This window comes from Ambystoma mexicanum, chromosome 4q (genome assembly GCF_040938575.1).
Source record: "Ambystoma mexicanum isolate Mex_15411 chromosome 4q, UKY_AmexF1_1, whole genome shotgun sequence".
In the NCBI taxonomy this organism is placed as follows: Eukaryota; Metazoa; Chordata; class Amphibia; order Caudata; family Ambystomatidae; genus Ambystoma; species Ambystoma mexicanum.
In genome coordinates, this window is record NC_090928.1 from 38,915,459 (window position 1) to 38,935,239 (window position 19,781).

General features: G+C 43.8%; 1 protein-coding gene across 1 annotated transcript in view; it reads right to left on the bottom strand.

Moving 5' to 3' along the window:
* LOC138468470 (protein unc-93 homolog A-like) overlaps positions 1 to 19,781 on the bottom strand; it is a 111,997-nt gene that overhangs the window by 56,941 nt on the left and 35,275 nt on the right. The window contains exons 4-6 of the mRNA XM_069609004.1: positions 16,643 to 16,765; positions 11,140 to 11,351; positions 5,982 to 6,117 (exon numbers count right to left, since the gene is read on the bottom strand). Coding sequence (XP_069465105.1) covers positions 5,982 to 6,117; positions 11,140 to 11,351; positions 16,643 to 16,765 — 471 coding nt within the window. The remainder of the gene's footprint in view (positions 1 to 5,981; positions 6,118 to 11,139; positions 11,352 to 16,642; positions 16,766 to 19,781) is intronic.

Consider the following 19,781-nt stretch of genomic DNA (forward strand, 5'->3'; position numbering starts at 1 on the left):
TGAAAAGGGGTTGGCATCCCTGACAACTTGCTTTACTAAATTGACACATGCAAAATTGAACCCAGACAAGATGAAAATAATGATTCTGGGGTCTGACCATAGCTCTGCAAGGGCAAGGACCATGCCTTTTGTAAATCAATGGGGTGCCACAGGTTGGCAACACGCAATCGAAGGTCATCATAGAAACATTGATTCACTGAGCCAAATGCGCTTCACCAAATGATGGCAAGAGTGGGTTCTTGAGTGCAGTTACAGAGATCTGAAATGCTGTGTCCCCTGATTTAATCTGCATGCCAAGTCTGTCTCTGACTTGTACTTGTTGTAAGACCCAACCCATCCTTTTTGACTTCTCCCTGTAAATAAGGTGCTTTAAAGCTGTAAATAATGTTCTTTTATTCGTTTTAGTTTTGATCTGCTACAGCGGTTTTATTACCACTTGGTTGGAGGTCATTACAAATAAAAATGGATTGCTTGATAAAAAAGAATGAGGACAGTGATAATACATCTGAGGGCATATTCTTGGCTTCTCAGGCGGTACTTAGGCACAAGATTATTTCTAATACCAAAAGGACAACTACTGCATAGCAACAATCGAAGAAGCAGAAATTGCTCGGGATCAGTTAAAGAATGAGCTACAGGGCATGAGTCATACTAGAGAGCCAAATGGTCCACAGCAAGCAACAAGTGGAAGCCGAAAGCGGTCCAGAATATTTCGTAAACTGAACACACCTTGAAGGACATCCATTATTAACAATGCCATTTTAGGTCTCAGGCTCAGTTCAAGTTACTTGAATTTTGTCCATGAAACAAATCCGAGACTCTGTTCAGATACCTTATGGGTGCCTCAGATGGTCCACTTTGGCATTGTCTTTCATTGTGAAGGCCCCCTTGGCCCCGGGGAACCAAGGGGGTTCCACTTTATTGATGTATATACAGTTTTGCTGTTCTTGAAGGGTTGAAGGGGCTGTCTCCAACATGTTATTGGGCATGGGAGGGAGGGGATTAATGGGGAGGAGGGAGGGAACCATGAAGGGGACCAATAGACATGGACCATTACACCTCGAAAACTCTAACACACTGACAGTGGATAGCGCCACCGCAACAGAAATCTTCACTAGAACGCTCTGATTGTTGCAAAAGAAAGTAAGGTCACACAAGAAACTCCCAACCATTGAATCATTGATGACACGTGAAATAATTTTGCGAGTGCGGTTCTTGAATGTTAAGTGTCTAAACTCGACCCATAAACAATCTATGCTACAGAGGGAATTCGACACTCAGGCATGGACATATTATATATCCAGGAAACCAAATTCAAAAAAGGAGAAGAGCTTTCAGTTCTCTGATGAGTCACTTATCTTGAGGGATGGAAGCGAGGGCTCACGATTTGTGGAGGAGACTTCAACTCCTTTGCTGACCCATTGGAAGACTGGTTCGCACTGCGAGACGGAGTGACACAACCTACTAGTGGGCAGTGGAATACATTGGCTGACCTCTTAACTAGATACCATATGACAGATACATTTAGAGCCAGCCACCCAGACCGCAGTGCCTGCATGTTTTATTCTACGCAGCACTAGACCTAGACGCAACTGGACTATATTCTGATAGACTCTGAGAAACATGACATAATTGGTTCGGACATTAGAGTAGTGACATGGTCCGATCACGACATGGCAACAACCACTATCGACCGTTCGGCCACAACTGACAGATGATGGCCCTGTAATGACACGCTGTTTAGAGACAAGCTATTCTGAGATACATTTCAGGGCGAAATTAGAAACTCATTAAGGACAATGATACAGAAGAAGTCTGGAGACATACGGTTTGGGAAGCAGCAAAGGTAACACTCCGAGGCCTGATAATCTCAGAGGGTTCTGTGAAAAAAAGGGCCAGGGCACTACGCGATACAGAGCTAAGGCAACAAATAAGGGCCAAAGAGGATGCCCTCTATGATAAACAAATTGACCAGAAGGAGAGGCGGAAGGCAGTAACCGATTTGAGGCAGGAACTGAATGACCTGTGGCGGGGAGCAGCGCTATATCAGCTTCACTGACTGAAAAGAAAATTCTTTGTGGAAGGGGACAAAGCCCACACCCAGACTTAGGAAACAATGAGAAGAGAGATCAGTGAATACATTGAGAGATCCTCAGGGGGAAAAATTAACATCCCTGAAAGGTATAACACAGATATTCGCTTATTACTATAGCTCCCTGTACACTAGCGAAGCAAATATTCCCAATCAGGAAATAGAGGGGTGCCTTGAGGGCATCCAACTCCCCAGACCAACTACCAAAGGCCTTCTTCGACTAAAAGCCCTGATTGAGCACCAAGAGGTTCTTCAAGCAATCACCAAACTGAAACGTGGCTCTGCCTCAGGGCCTGATGGTTACACCACTGCCTTTTATAAAATATTCAGTGTATTGTTGCCCCCATTTGTTACTTTTATTTTCCACCAACATAATGGACTGGAATTTGTCCCCTGACTCCTTCACTCAGGCTAGGATTGCGGTCATCCCGAAAGAAGGGAAGGACAAGCTTGAATGTGGCTTCTATCATCCTATATCTCTCATAAATGTGGATTAAAAAATGTATGCTAGCATTCTGGCAGAAAGGCTGGGTAGATAGATGCTCAGCCTCATACACAGTGGCAAGGTGGGTTTCATAAGAGGGAGGCAGGGAGTGGACAATGTCAGAAAGACACTAGATCTATAGTCTCCCTAAGTCCTGCAGACAGCGACCCAATACTGGTCTCACTGGATGCAGAAAAAGCCTTCGACAGAGTCGAGTGGCCTTTTCTCAAAGCAATCTTTCGGAAGATGGGACTTGACTCTTATTGGTACAAGGGGGTTATGGCATTTTACAGGAACCCTAGTGCCCAGGTAACGCTGAACCTGTTCCCCATACAGAGCAGTATCAGACAGGGCTGTCTCCTTTGTCCCCTGCTCTTTGCCCAAACCTTGGAACCTTTAGCAGAACCCATCCATAGAGATGAGGCAAACAGGGGATTAGTAAGACAAGGACGAGAATATAAACTGTGACTCTTTGCAGATGACATACTGTCCCTATGTAACCTTTCCAGATATCTCCTTCCCTAAGCTGGTTGAAACGGTAAAGAAATATGGTGCTTGTTCAGGGTTTAAAATACATTTCACAAAATCTGAAATACTTCCCCTGACGGACCGCACAGCAGAGTTAATTGGGCAAATAACCCAGAGCAGTTTTCGCACACAGACCACAGGCCTGCGACACGTTGGAATTTATATTCAGAGAGATATGACAATGCTATATAATGCCAACTACCCTCCCTACCCTGCTCTCCCGATTAAGGCAGACTTAGCAAGGTGGAAAGGACTGGTTCACTCATGGGCGGGCAGGCCCACCACCCTAGAAATAGATGTCTTCCCACGACTCCTATTTTTATTCCAAGCATTACCAATTGAAGTCCATCAGATGTCTTTCGAAGACACAAAAATAACTCTTTTGAACTTCTTCTGGGACGAACTGAAACTATGTGTAGCCAATAGTACTTTGATCCTACAGGAGATAAAGGAGGGGTGGTATTCCCAGAGTTATGGGAATATTAAAGGGCAGCACAGCTAATGGTACTTTTGGTCCATCAGCGGGGTAGCAAAGAAAAACAATGTGCTACCCTGGAAAATGACTTGATGACCCCAGTTTTGAAAAGGTGTGTGGGAGCCCCTCTAATGAGAATGAACATGGTTTAAATACCCTGTTCTGTGGAATTTCATCCACTCAGGGGGGTCTACAGCCACCTTTTAGCTCACTGCACCCTTCACAGAGGATAAATACCCATTTGCATATCAGTCTTAATCACATTCACAAGGGTAATCCAGCACCGAAATGTTAGGCAATTCTCGTCTGAACAAGAGTACCATCAGCAGCCTCAGACACATGTTTCAGCCTTGTTGGGCATCCTTAACGAGGTGAAGCTGAGCCTTTCTAAAGCACAGTGATCAAGGGGTCCACGTCTGGATTACCCGTGGCTACTTAAGGTGATGTAACAATGGGGTAATGGTTGTGGGTGCCCAGCAAGCAACTTCCACTAAGACTCAGGAAGCATCCAATACTGGCTACATTTTGGGCATTATGGAGAAAATCTAAGGTCCCTGTAGAGATAATGAACTAGCCTTCCCCCCTTAGCTGTCTATGGGCTCCCTTTATCAGGGACCAAATCCACGAACCACTCTGATTCCAACCATATTATGAGAGGTCTGATAAGGGCAGGACAATCATGGAAAGACGGAAATGTCCTCGCCAAACCAGTTCTGGACAAGGAACTAGGAGGTGACTCAATGTCCACTTTTATATACCTACATTGAATTTTATCTACCTACAATTAAAGGGAGTCCTGACAGACCAAGCCTGTGAGAGCTATCTGAGTCGCTGATTTACAGTATTCAAACAAATCCTCAATACACTTATAGGGACCAGGGGCCCCATCTCGAAGCGTTACTCAGCACTGTTGGAAGCAAGTAACAACGAAAGCTAGACAACAATGGGCAAGTGACATTTCTTCCCATGAAGCCTGAGATCCCTGACCAGCCATCTGTAGACAAGTATGGTCAGCCTCTACAGTGATGCAATGCAAGATGCATTGCTATAGATAATTGCAAGGGTGGCCGTTCTCCCCAGAAAGGCTGTTCAGGGTGTTTCCGGACACCCGCCCCATATGCTGGAAGAGATGCAGCAACATTGGTACCTACTGACATGCCTGGTGGGACTGCCCCAAAATGCAACTATATTGGAAGGAGGTGCTGGCCTGGGTGAAGGATATAGATGGGATTGAGAGACCTCTGGCCGCCTTGCTGGTACTTTTGGGTTAAAATATGACGGAAAACTTACTCCAGACTCACATGCATGGCGGGTAACTTACTATCAGCAGCAAGGGCATGCATAACAATACACTGGAAGAGGTCATACCCCCCTACTTATAGAGAATAGCCCACAAAGCACACAACATGTATGACATGGAGAATCTGACAGAAGCACTCTCAGAGTCGCATTTTAATATTACTGTTGAATGGCTTCCCTTTTTGACTTACTACAGACAAAGTTGATCGCAGGATCGGCCAGGGTCCCCACAGGATCATGTAATAATGATTAGCCCAACTGTTGTCCCAGTAGGGGAGGCTGGTGGGTGCTGGTAAGACCATATGTTGGGAATGAGTTGATATGAGAAGACCCCGATACCAATACTCTTCAGCCTCAGATGACACAGTTACTACCTAGAGTTGCTGGATAAACATAGACATTGGGCATCAGCAGTTGCAGTAATGGTTTAGATGATTCACAGTTAGAGAAAAGAGTGCGGTTCTGTAGATCCGCACTCAAGGCTTGGTGGGAGGTGGCAGGAGGGGCAGGAACGGGTGGTAGTGGAGAAAATATATCAAGAAGAATACTTTGAATTTTGACAAGAGTCTTGGTTGTACCTAGGTCGTGGGGAAACAGGATTAAGCTTGTAACAATCAAATATTGGAGTGTGTTTTACTGTTCCCTTTGACTTGGGCTAACCCTATGACCTTGTACGATTTGAATCTGTTGATGTTACTCCTAGTAAAACTGAATAAAAAGAATTATTAAAAAAATGCTGTTACCTCAAAAGACATAGCTTCGAACGGTGCCCTGGGTCTTTAAATTGCAATGCAAGCCTTTTAAGGGAATTTAAGTTTTTCAAAGAAAATACAAAAAAGGGAACACCATCATGTAATTATGTACAATTTATCATGAAAATATGCGGTCTCCATACTGTTGCAAATGTTATACACTCTAAACACATTATTGCTTTGTATTGGCTGAGAATGTTTTATGCCAGCAGGCTCTGAAGCCATAATGTTGGCATAAAAATGGCCAGGTTCGTAAAAGCTGTACAACAACTATGATAGTTGCGCTAAAGATAATGTATAAGTGGCAGTGGCCATGGATATTTGTTCTTTGTGTGCACATGGCTAACTTACCCAGTACAAAGAGCGGGATCCTGCCTGTGTACTGAGATATCCTTCCGAAAAGCAGACAGCAGATGGCATTAGATCCGCCAAAACAGATCATGACGTAGCCCACAAATTTCATTCCCAGGATGCAGGTCACATATGACTGTGGGAGAACAAGACCAAAATGGTTATTCTGACGAAGGATCTTACCACATCTGAAACTGAAACACACTTTAATAATACTCTAAATAAGTCTCTGTGGTCTGTCTCTCATGCTTTGAGGAGTTAATGTAGATGTTTCCAGAAAGACCATTGGCACCGGCCTCCAATACAGCTGTTTGATGTCTTTGAGACGAAAGGTGGGAATGATCGTGCACACCAATTGTGCTCCTCTTTTTTCCTGGGTGGACATTTAGGGCCTCATTCCAAGGTTGGTGCTAGTCATGGCGCTATTAGCTCTATTAGCGCCATTACTAGCACCAATACCGGTACTGTGTCCGCCCTGGTTCGATGGGGACTTACCGGTCTAGTCCGACCTTTGCGGGACCGGTAAGTCCCCATTGAAAATGTCAATCCCGATTCCCATTTGAGCCCCCATAGTGCTCAATGGGAATAGGGAGGGTGCTAATAACGGTACCGTAAATTACGGTACCGTTATTAGCTCTGAAGTCCCTTTGCGGATCCCGTCCATACCGCCTGGTAAAAGGCGTTAAGGACCGGGCCACAAAAGGACCTCGTAGTAGGGCGCAAAGGGATTACCGGCACCGATGTCCTTAACGGTGCCCGGTATCCCTTTGTGCCCTACTCGGAATGAGGCCCTTAGAGTTTGATGTCTGCATTAAGGATTGGTGAGGAATGATAGCTCAGGGGCCACGTGCTTGTCTAGGAAGCAAGACAGCGCAGGGTAACACAGGTTCGAATCGTGATCCAGCGCTTAGAAACTGCGCGTTATAAAAAAATAATTATAATTGTGCTATGTAGCAATGCACAGTCACATTAGTAAAATGTTCTGTAACAGGCAATTAGGTTCTACAGGTCCGGATAAAATTAGGAGTTGCTAGATAAACCAGACGGTACAGAGCATTGTGTGCTAACGTGTCTATGAATATTTGCTTTCTTTCTAATTAGCATTGCACGGTCCTATAAAAGGGAGATGGGGGCTCGAGGACAGCAAGAGGGAAGTGCCAAGGCCCGGGAGATGGGGGCTCGAGGACAGCAAGAGGGAAGGGCCAAGGCCCGGGAGATGGAGGACAGCAAGAGGGAAGTGCCAAGGGCCGGATATTTTCTAGCATGCCATTGCCACATCGGGGAAAATGCTCACCACATGCTACTGTCCCACCCTTTGCTGATCCCCGCTGTGCTAGTATATTTGGGCGTTCCAGCTACAAGTCGCAGCGGCTGTTTCAGGCTGATGTATGCAATACCTCGGGCAGATGAGTGATTTACAAATACCAATCACCATACCATAACATGGTAGTTGGGTCTTGAAAGGAGCCGGTAATCCCCTACTGACTGATTTCGAGGTCCCCTAACGGGAACCGCAAGGGACGTGTGGTCGGACCACACGTCCTTTACGGGTCCCGCTAAGGGACCAGGGCGCAAAAAACGGGCTTGCCACTCGCAAGCCCGTTATTTGCACCCTCCCCATTCCCATTGAGCCCTATGTGGGGCTCCACCAGGGTCGGACTAGACCGGTAAGTCCCCATTGCACAACACCGGACACGGTCACGGTATGGGAGGCAGCCATGGAGATAATTGCTCCATGGCTTCCGCCATGCTCGGAATGACCCCCCATGTCTTACCTCTCACACAAACATAAAAAAGGGGCAATTTACCCTCTATCGCACTTGATTCCCTGATGAATGATTTTATCTGAAGGTTTGTTGTGTAGATTCTGTAACCACAAAGATACCACTCAATCAACCCGAAATCTACTCTCTTATTGTACAGCATTAAATGAAAAAAGGCTGCGATACTTAGTAAAATTGTTCCATAGTAATCAGTGGTATAATGAAGAACACATTTGGCACAGATGCTTAAGTGGTGGAAACATCTCAGACACAACAGCGGTAGCAGCTTTTTAAAATCCCTTCAACCAAAAAAAGAAAGTTAAACATATAAGAGCCGAAAGTTGGGGAACACACTGAGGGCCTGATTCACAGAATGTTTTCTAATGGGATTGCACCATTATAGAGTGCTTCTGTGAATCAGGCCGTAAATGTGTAGTTTATTGTACCTTTTTTTGGTTTTGATGTTGATGTGATAAATTTGTTTTAATTGGTGACATATGTACAATTGTAATGTTTTTCTATGTTTTGAAACTTAGTTTTGATGCTCCTTAAAAGTTTTTAGTAGTTCGAAAAATAAAATGTTTAATGATCATTGTGATTTTATATGGTGCATGACGCGATTTACTTGTCTATTTCTAATGATTTTGTAAAGGATATTTTAACCATATACAATAAAACAAAACAAAAAAAAATAACACGTGTGGCAAGGTCTACTGTGTGAGCAGAAATACAGACTGACAAATATAGGTTTTGAGTGTTTATGTACAATTGTGCAGGGTAGGTTTGGTTTGAGAAGCATAACACTCCTCCCATTCACACACTTCTCCCACTCTCGATAGTCCTGTCAGGGCAGATGAACACTCTTCTTAGTTTCAGCCGTCCCGGGGTCTTCCCTTCTCTCTAGCCTTTCCTCTCCTCCCTTTCTCCTGTGGTTCCTTCTTGTATCTACAATGCTTTGCCTTTTGATGGCTTCACATCTCGTCACTGGTCTCTCTCCCACTCCTCTCTCGCCTCCATTTCACAAACCTGCCCCTACTTCTCTACTTCAGTAAGCACTCTCTTCCTGCATCTCCCCTTCTACTTCATAGTGGCCATGTCTTGGATATAGTCTCACTCTGTGTTCTACTGTTGTTTCCTCCTGAGTCCCTGATGGTAGCACTCACCTCGCAGTCAGGTATCGGCCTTAGAGAAGTATTGTGCCTTAGGGCGGGCATTGGCATTGGAGTAGGAATGTGTCTCAGGGTAGAGTTGGATTTTGAGGCAGGATGGGCCTCAAAGCTGGATGAACCCTGTCACAGGAATGGACTATGTAGCAGCAATAGGCCTCATATTAGGGCTGTGGAATATGGAAGGGATGGCCATTGTAGCAGGGATGGGTCTTGTGATAGGAAAGGACATTACAGCCGATATGGACCATGGAGCAGGAGGGGCTACGGGTAGAGACCAGGGGGTCGGGCCAAAGATGTGCCGCAGGGAGGAATGGATCTTGAGGACGAATAAGCCAAATGTAGCAATTGGCGGCGGGGGGAGCTTCAGGTTAGGAGGGATCATCCTTGGGTGAGTTGCAGTGAGAGGCCTAGCAGAAATGTTTAATAGGTTAGCTTTGGCTGTTGCGATCAGTGAACCAGCATCTCATTAAAAATGAGATGGTGTTAGAACATGACTATTATTCTATAATCAACTAATTCGGACTTTCTGATGTCACCCCAACTGATTCTAAGATAAGTCTGAAGTTTAAATAATATGTCTATTATGTACCAGGTGGTAGTTGGTATTATACATATATAATACGCTAGCTGTTCCCGGCATAGCATATGCCATTCTGGCACATCTTAAAAGTTAATATTGGTTGGTAATTCATAGGGTCACTTCTGTCCCCCTTCTTAAATATCGGAATTACCACTGAACGCTTCCAGGAATGGGGCGTCGGTCCCTGTGACCTAATAATGGTAATTGAAAAGGCTAAACGTATCAGATGGAATGAGGTATGTGCGGTATAAGAACAGTATCTAAGTTCCATCGATCACATGGGCCTCCATGATGTGTCTTTGTAGACACGTACTTGTCAACCTTGTTCCATTGCGTAGTAGCATAATTACAGCACCTACTTTCGGTTTTAGCTCATGAGAGGGCATTTGTCCTACAGCATTTGTTTCTTTAGCGACTGAAACGATGAGCCAGAAATTAACTGTTCATTGACACTGCAACTGCCGTGTCATGTGTTAAGAGCAATGGGTTTGGAAAGAAGTAACTTCTGAATGTTTGCGATAGTGGAAGATGAAGGTGTCCACGTAGAACCGTGCTCATTCTGTTTGTTAAAATGTAGCTGTTGCTGAAGTGGGTGCACTTTACCATTTGGACAGCAGGGGTAACCTAACACTGATAAAGTGCATCCATATGTTGAAATGATAGCTGTTGTTGAAGTTGATGCACTTTGCCATTTTTACATAAGAGGGCAATCTAACATTGCTAAATTACAACAGCTGAGTACGGAAACATAGTTAAGTGTTTTATAGATATAGATGTCAGCCTGCAATATTTCGATAAAAGCCTAGAAATAATGGTTATATTACAGGCTAATTGTGACAACACAACTGACTTGTAAGAATAAATGACATCACAACCACATTAGTTATTATGCTTCAGTTGTGATGTCACAATGCCAGCTGCTAGAGCCACCAGAGAGAATTCCAGCTGTCTAGGAAGCCTTTAATTAAATTAATTAAAGCTGCAAAAAGCTTTTTAAATTCCTTACTTGCGGAATAGTTTTCTGTGTCACCTTACAGAAATTAATTAACAAGGAACAGTTTATGGTATGTTCAATTTGTGCACTGCTGGAGTTTAACATGTCGGAGCAAGAATCTGCAAGTGTTTACTTATTTTAAAGCACAAAATGAAACCTTTTATGATACATTGGATTAAACTACTTGAACTATTTTTCTGCAAAACATTAAAAGCTGCAATCCAGATTCTATATTGATTATATGGATCAGCAAATGGAAGAACTGTTACATTATATTATGCAATAGTCGAGGTATTAAAGGGAACGACAGTGTGTGGCCATGTTTTATAAGGAATAAAATACCCCCTACCATACATAAAAAGAATAATGCAAGTCACCTTGACGTTCAGTGACTTTCGGCCTTGTTCCTCTTTTTGGTCACGAAATTTCACAGTGACTTGCAATGTCCCTCTAATGTACAGTCGGGGGTACTTTATCCCATATATCATTTTTAATGGGGTAACGTGGCAAATAGGCATTATGGTGCACAGTGTTCCACTTTTGAAGTGACATTTAAAGTACTGAATCAATCAGTGTTTCTTTCAGTTAACAGAATACGCAGAGCGGGGGTGGGGGAGCTATATAATGCCACCTACGTAATATCCGTACTAACCTTTGTGTAATCAGAGGTAAGGAATCCCTGTTCAAATCCACTGAACATTGTAAGCGGGATAAGAAGACATTGGCGTTTATCGGCAAGCTGCCTGAAGGTGGATAGGAATGTAGAGCAGAAGGACGGGCCATCGTCCGGTAAAGCCTGTCCTTCCTTCTGGTCAGTTTGATCCAAAAAGATGACAATTAACGCCACCCCGAGCACCCCGCTGCCTGAAAAAGAAGCACAAACTGGTTAAGGAAAGTGGCAGTGTGATAGGTGGTCATAAATGATTTATTGCAGCAATCTGCCACTGCACAAGTGTTTTCCCACTGCAGGCACATGACAGGTGCACACGCATCATCTCAGGAATAGTAACTAGACAGATAGCTATTTCCATGTACACGACCATAGGGTATGGGAGATGCAGTGCTACGGTCTCAGTCCGGCCATTATAAATATTCTATAATATTGAGGTGACATTGTTCTTAACATGAAAACCCCCAAACACCCAACTGGAAATAGAGCCATCCCTTGATCTCCTTTCATTGCTCCAATTCTTGAACTCAACCCAATCGCCAACACAACAAATCTTCATAATAAAAATATCAACAAGTAGCTATTACAGCAAAACCTAACCCCGGAGAACTGAGCTCCTCTTCCGTCTCCATTGCAGGTGCCAAAAGCAAAAGTGGAAATGAGTGGGTGGAAGGCAAATTCAGAGGTGAGGGAGGCCAGATAAGCAAGCAGACCAGGCAAGAGAGGTCCATGGTTGAGGAGACACGAGGGAAGGAAGGACCGGACTGGTTGCTAGGGCGGGTGCGATCAGCTGCCAGCTTGCTCCTAATGCAGGTTTCGATTGATTGATAAAGCCCACATTCTGAAAAAGCTGATTGGCTGAAGCAACCACCCAAGGTGCTAATCTGGTTTATAGTCCATAGGCGACATGGGTTACATTACATGGCAAATAAGATCACTTGATACTGAGATAATGCCATTCCTTCTCATAAATATAATGGCATTAGAGGAATACATGACCATCACAATTAAGTTAATGGTTTTGCTTATGCAACAGGCAAATTTAATTTGTGTATCTCCTCAAATATTTCCAAGGTAGTGGCTAATTTTTGGCTTTGTAGCTCATGGTGGAAGTAGTAAACCCTTACTTAATCTTCTAAAAATTAATCAATTTATTATAATGGTGTACAGCTGAAGGATTGGCACGAACTGTCAATACGTGGGTATGGAACCAGATGTTAAAAGGTTACTGGTATATTCCATAACCAGAATTAGGCTTTGTGCAATGTAGTATGTAGACTCCAGGTAAATACTTTAATATATGTATTTGCTTTTTCGTGCTCAGGTCCAAATTAGATTAATATGCCCCCACCACTCACCATTCACCCAATTGTCCTTGCTTTGTTCCCACAAATGTGTGCCTTGGCTGCACCACACGTGCATCCAACGCCGACCTAGACTTGCACATGCCATACATCTACCACTTTACTCATGCATAATATTATCCCTGAGGTAACTCAGAGATTTTATGAACCTAAGGACTTACTTCTTAGATGTGGACTCCTGTGATACACCTATAGATGAGTGCTGATTGACTACTTGAAATATATAGTCCAGGAGATAGGTTGGTGGCCTGGAGGGCCTACGCGAAGACATTCTTGGTTCCCCTGACCAGTCCCCTTGTAATTGAGCTCTTGAGCAGCTAAGGCAATTCCCTACTTGGGGGCTTGGTTACACTATACATGTCCCACACTCAACCATTACTGGTTCGTACAGAGTTGTGGAATACCCTTTCAACACTTAGAAGTTTCAACCATTGCATAGGACCTTCCATTAGCACAATTGGGAGTTTTAGTCTGACAAAATCTCCCACCTAGCAACTTTACACACCCACAATCTTGCTGATAACATAGTGAACTTTACTAGAGCCCTGGCATGACTTGATCATGTTGAACCGCTCCTCTGTGTCCAAGTAAACTCTATACCACCTCTGTAGCCATGAAGGGTTACGTTTAGTGTCATATTTCCTGACACTTCATAGCTCAAATAGGGGCATCCCTGTGGTTGACTGTGATGAAAATCAGTGTGCTATCACTTTTTCAGAGACTGCCTTCATCCGATGTTCATTATTAGCCCATGCAAATGTATGCAGTCCTTAACTACTTTGTTAAATCTCTCAGCCATGCAATAGGATTGAGGGTGATATACCTTAACTAAAAACAAAGTTCTATCCCATTCTGTAAGAGATATTATTGCGCATTTTGGTAGATTTGAATTGCCCCCCCCCCATTGATCATCATAATGACACATGGGGAACGCCACCCTCTCATATACTTTGTCTAGTAATTGAATAACAACCCTACAGTAGAAATAGGATCACCCACCTAAATAAACAATCAATTAAAAATATACAAAGTGAGGGAGGCTTTAACTGTGTATAGGACCCACCAGACCAATATGGCCCCACCGCTCGCTGCCCTTCGACCTGTCCTGGCTCGCTCACACACTGGCATGCTTCAGCTGGCATATCACATGCTTGGAGAGCCGGCCTAGATTTGCATATGCCATAAAGAAATATCCTCCCTTCTACTAAAGGAGTATTTAGAAAAATTATGTTTTTCAGAGTCAGAAAGACCCCTTTTTTTGGCTCAGCATTATACATACAAGAAGGTGAGAATATTGTGGGATTTCTTTGCAGTAAGGTTTCTCAAGAAATTAGTTTGGCCTTTGTGCTTTCGGCATTTTCCACCTTACAAATATCAATATTGCTAAGGTGGTTTCAAAATCCCAAATAGACGCAGAGGAATCAGAAGCAGTCCAAACCAAACTCAATGATAGGTTAGACATAGTGCACAGCAAACTCCAGCTTTATTCACATCAAGACAAAGCCGGGACAGCATACAAACATTGAAGTCTCACCACTCTCGACATGCTTATCAAAACAAATTGCTTGAGTACTACAAATGTGTCTTGAGTGACATCATAACATGATATCAGCATACAAACCTTATGGAGACTGAGCATAGGTGAGTGGGTTAGGCTACATATAGATTCTAAAAGGGTTAAACATTTCATTGGGTTACAAGTATCTGATGGCTTCACCTGGAACCACCTCTATATTGATAAAGGTTAAAACACATCATCTCTACGACAAGTAGTTGGTTGGCATACTACTTCATCGGCGGCATGACACTGAGGACTTTGATAGGTTGGCATATTGCTAACCAACCTTTGACATTTGCCACATTGTCAAGGTATGAGCCGGACCAAGACTAGGGGGAGAGAGACACATGGAACATTCGTCCTTGAATTGAAAGTTACCTTCCCTCATTCTCTGGCTTTGAGACCAGGAAATTCCTTTGTACTTGGCATTGTGTGGTGCCCTGTGTCTACGTGTGTGTCTGCAGTTGTCCTATCTATTTCTGTTTCTAATGAATAGCCAGTGTTCTCCAATTATGGGTCATGTGCGATGGGACCATGTTTGGAATAGATTGATCTACTATTTATTGAGGTTTTAGCTAATATTAATGTGTGTTGTGTTTTCTCTTGCCACCAGGACACCCTTGAGCTATTCTTCATGGAGTCTTTTGGAGTATTGTTGTACTGCACCTGGCTAACAAAGGCTGGTTGTGCTTTTAAAAAACCTCAATTAATCAAGGAGTATGCTGCTTGTGTCTTGGGAATTTCTATCTCTACCCTTCGTTCCCTCTTTCCGATCCACCTTTATTTCACTCGAACCTTGGTACTAGTTGAAAGCCACTGTCTGAGCTCTGCACAGATATGTATTTCTGTGGATTCAGCCTTTTGAGTTTTCTCAAGGTCCTGAGGCCTGTGCTCATTCAAAGACATTCTGTGGTTGCCATTTTTAAGAAGATGGCTGCCCAATTACACTCTTGCTTCTGTGCTTAGCAAGCTATATTTGTGTGTCGTCCATGTTGCATTCACCTTATATATTTGGTGTTGTTTATGTCTGTGGATGCTATGTTAGTTTTCTTCATGTTTAAATGCATATATTACCTATTGTATATGTTCTTCATGTGGAGTTCAGGTTTCCTTCGTGTCTAATGCATGCACATTTACTGTTCCAATGTAAGTTTGAATGCTTTTACCATCTTCAGCTCATATTGCCTCCAAACCCTGCTGCACCAGTGGGGGATAAAGGCGGAACGGCTGTCTCAGTGAGTAATGTCTCTCACCTTTGCGGTATTGGTGTGGGGGAGGGGCAGAAGCTTTGGATGAGGCATTCATCTGCATCCCAACACTATTTCTATATGTTTAGTTTCCCCTTCTCTGTCAATGAAACTAAAAGTGTAACACCGAAAAGCATGCAATACATGATACATGATTGGCCAGCTTCTAAATGACTAGCATGGCTTAGAGAGTTGAAATCCCGTAATTCACCATACCAAACTGACCATATCCAAAATGTCACCATACCTGTTAATTTCCCTGCTGTTGGGAACTATGGGTGTTTATCTTGTGCTTCTAGAAGTGATTTACTCTACATTTTCTAATAATAGGTCATTAACTCTGTGAAGTGGGCTCATTGTAGGTGCTTGTGGACAAAATGCTACAACATGTGACCATGGTTGGCCTCTGTAAGCACTGCATATTGTACAAAATAAATCCATTTGCTTTAGATGATATCTTCAATTCTCCAGAAAATGTGCTAGTACTGATATGCACTATCGCTTCAATAACATTGTAAAATGGTGTCCACTGCTAAAATGTGGTGCTATCCGGATCAACACCCGATTTATCAGGACATTGCAGCACACAAAATCATGGTGCAGCCAAGCTTTAAACTTAGATGAGAACAAAAGAAAATCACGTAGACATTCCTTCTGTATCTGTGCTCCCAGAACCTGGAAGAATATTGCGCCACATATCAGACTTGCCCCCATAAATCTACAATTATTCAAAGAAATAAAGACCCGCCCCTTCAAATAACACTTTGCTGAACACAGCCTGCTCCTCAAGCAGCCGCCCAAAAGAACCAAAGATTAAGAGTACTTAAAGAAGGTGGCAGCAATTTAAACGTATTGAAACACTAAATTGAACCCACGATATGTTATTCAAAAGAAATAGTAGTACAAAAAATGCTGAAACGAAATTATAATGATTTATAAAGATCAAATTGAAAAATGGTAATTGAGAAAGATGTATATTTTTTTATTGACACGTGGAACCTTACACTGTGATATAAACGAAACAAATATAAAGTAGGGTCATTTTCTTTCTTTTGTTATCAGGTCCAGATCCTGGTCCTCTGGCTCTATGCTATTTCCAGCTGTGTGACAGCTGTTTCGGCAATTATTCGGTATGGCAAATGTAACTCTTAAATGATAAATAGAAACATATACATTTTCTAATTCAATACAATTTGTGTGCAGACTTTACATTGAAGAAATGTGTTTAAGTGACAACAAATTACATTTTATGTCATATCCATTCTGGTATTTAGCTTTTGTAAATGGAAAAGAATATTATCATTCTCAAAACCAACCTGTATAGGAGCCCAGGAGAGTATAGATCACAGTATCGGATGGACGAGTTGAAGTTGTAGGCTCCAAACTAGGACAGTCGTCTGCTCCGCAGTATGTACCATTCAAACCAGTAAACCTTGGAGCTAAAAAGCAATGACACAAACATTAAGAAAAATGATAAATAATTCTCATTCTCATAAAAATAAACCTAGCAATTTACATATTTAAGTATAAAAGCTTGAATATTCATTTATCACACTTGGTGAGTGACACACGGAAGAAAGAAGCTTTTAGCACCCCTGTCCAATGGACCGCGGTACTAATAGCAATAAACCCCTTGCCGGGGAGCATTACCGAGCCAGGTAATGCCCTGGGGCCTTCGTTATGGCCCTTGCTAGACTCTTGCACATAACTATGGGCCCGGGGCATTACCTGACTCAGGGGTTATTGCTGAAATAATAAACCCTGACGCTGTTAGGCAACAATTACATCTGTGCCAGGCTTCACCAATGGTCACATTTTTGGGGGGGTTTGAAAAAAGTGGTGGTGCTGGAAGCACACGTGTTTTTTGTTTTCTTTAGAAACACTTAAAACAAAATGGCTGCCTCAGAATAAGCCCCTTTTCACTTTCTAGGGCGGGCTGAAAAAAGACCAAACAGGTGTGGCCTCAAGCGAGGGGCACGACAATCAAAGGGATTTGTAAGTGGATTTTGTTGTGTTACGTTCGTATGAGAGAGTATAGGAGCATGGCCAAGGGAACCAGGAGAGGTGGGCAGAGATGCATAGCCAGCGGGGAGTGTGGGTAAACCTCTCAGACAGCTTGGAACGCAGTCTTCAATCTGAAAATATTGCCACCATTTTGAGCAGCCTGATGGGATGCCGAAGTCAGAGCTTTTGCTAAATAAGAAGTAACGCAGCGCTCGAAAGGGCCATACCAACTGGTAATGGCCTGAAGTCCAAGTCAATAGGCAAAGGGAGAGCCTTTATCATGGGCATGTGTCATCACTACCCAGTTATGGGCTGAATTCTACTTTATTCCTATTAACATCCTGGGTCAAAATGGTAAGAGGAGTTTGAGTGTTCTATTTCAAAAATGACGCAGAGGGGAGTGAAAGCGGGTTGAATGTGGAGGCCTACGGCAGTAAGAAAAGCCCATGCTCTAAGCATTTTTTTCTGAGATGACCACCCCAGGTACTAATGATCATGAGTATAGAAAACATTTTTGAATTGTCATGGGAAATATACAATTTGTATTTATGTATTTAGTCGTGATTTGTAGTACTTATCAATGTAAGAAGGAGCCTGCTAAAGCAAGAGAGTAGTTATCGAACCACCCTATAAAGAAACCCAAGATCTTCCCGAAACGGCCTGCAAATAATCTACAGAGGAGGGGAAGCTACAATGGTGGATGGGACCCCTCCATGCAAGGCCCTGCACAGGAACCTCTGCAGGTGCTCCTGGAGCAATGTCAATGTTTGCATGTGAGATAGCATATTGCAATACAAATCTTTTACGCAGGCTTCCCACTACTGATCCTTCTCACATTTGCTTTCAGGATCAGAGCTTCTTCTGGGCCACCTCAATCCTCTATGTGTTGATACTTACGGAAATGATTTACTAAGGCTGCATGGCAGGGAATGAAGAGACGCCTGGGAGCAGCTGAAATTTGCAGTATCTCTGAGACGCGCATGTCCAGATCTCTGAATCCCACTGGCAGGTGAGCATCTCGGAGATGCCACAGAAATACAGTATCTCTGAGACGCGCCTGTCCAGATCTCTGAATCCCATTGGCACGTGACAATCTCGGAGATGCCACAGAAATACAGTATCTCTGAGATGCGCCTGTCCAGATCTCTGAATCCCATTGGCACGTGAGTATCTCGGAGATGCCACAGAAATACAGTATCTCTGAGACGCGCATGTCCAGATCTCTGAATCCCACTGGCAGGTGAGCATCTCGGAGATGCCACAGAAATACAGTATCAGGTCCCACAGAAATACAATATCTCTGAGACGCGCCTGTCCAGATCTCTGAATCCCGTTGGCCCGTGAGCAATCCGGAGATGCCACAGAAATACAGTATCTCTGAGACGCGCCTGTCCAGATCTCTGAATCCCATTGGCAGGTGAGCATCTCGAAGATGCCACAGAAATACAGTATCTCTGAGACGCGCCTGTCCAGATCTCTGAATCCCACTGGCACGTGACCATCTCGGAGATGCCACAGAAATACAGTATCTCTGAGACGCGCCTGTCAAGATCTCTGAATCCCATTGGCACGTGAGTATCTCGGAGATGCCACAGAAATACAGTATCTCTGAGACGCGCATGTCCAGATCTCTGAATCCCACTGGCAGGTGAGCATCTCGGAGATGCCACAGAAATACAGTATCAGGTGCCACAGAAATACAATATCTCTGAGACGCGCCTGTCCAGATCTCTGAATCCCGTTGGCCCGTGAGCAATCCGGAGATGCCACAGAAATACAGTATCTCTGAGACGCGCCTGTCCAGATTTCTGAATCCCATTGGCAGGTGAGCATCTCGGAGATGCCACAGAAATACAGTATCTCTGAGACGCGCCTGTCCAGATCTCTGAATCCCACTGGCACGTGACCATCTCGAAGATGCCACAGAAATACAGTATCTCTGAGACGCGCCTGTCCAGATCTCTGAATCCCATTGGCACGTGACAATCTCGGAGATGCCACAGAAATACAGTATCTCTGAGATGCGCCTGTCCAGATCTCTGAATCCCATTGGCACGTGAGTATCTCGGAGATGCCACAGAAATACAGTATCTCTGAGACGCGCCTGTCCAGATCTCTGAATCCCATTGGCACGTGAACATCTCGGTGATGCCACAGAAATACAATATCTCTGAGACGCGCCTGTCCAGATCTCTGAATCCCATTGGCACGTGAGTATCTCGGAGATGCTACAGTATCTCTGAGACGCGCCTGTCCAGATCTCTGAATCCCATTGGCACGTGACCATCTCAGGGATGTCACAGAAATACAGTATCTCTGAGACGCGCATGTCCAGATCTCTGAATCCCGTTGGCACGTGAGCATCTCAGAGATGCCACAGAAATACATTATCTCTGAGACGCGCCTGTCCAGATCTCTGAATCCCGTAGGCCCAAGAGCATCTCGGAGATG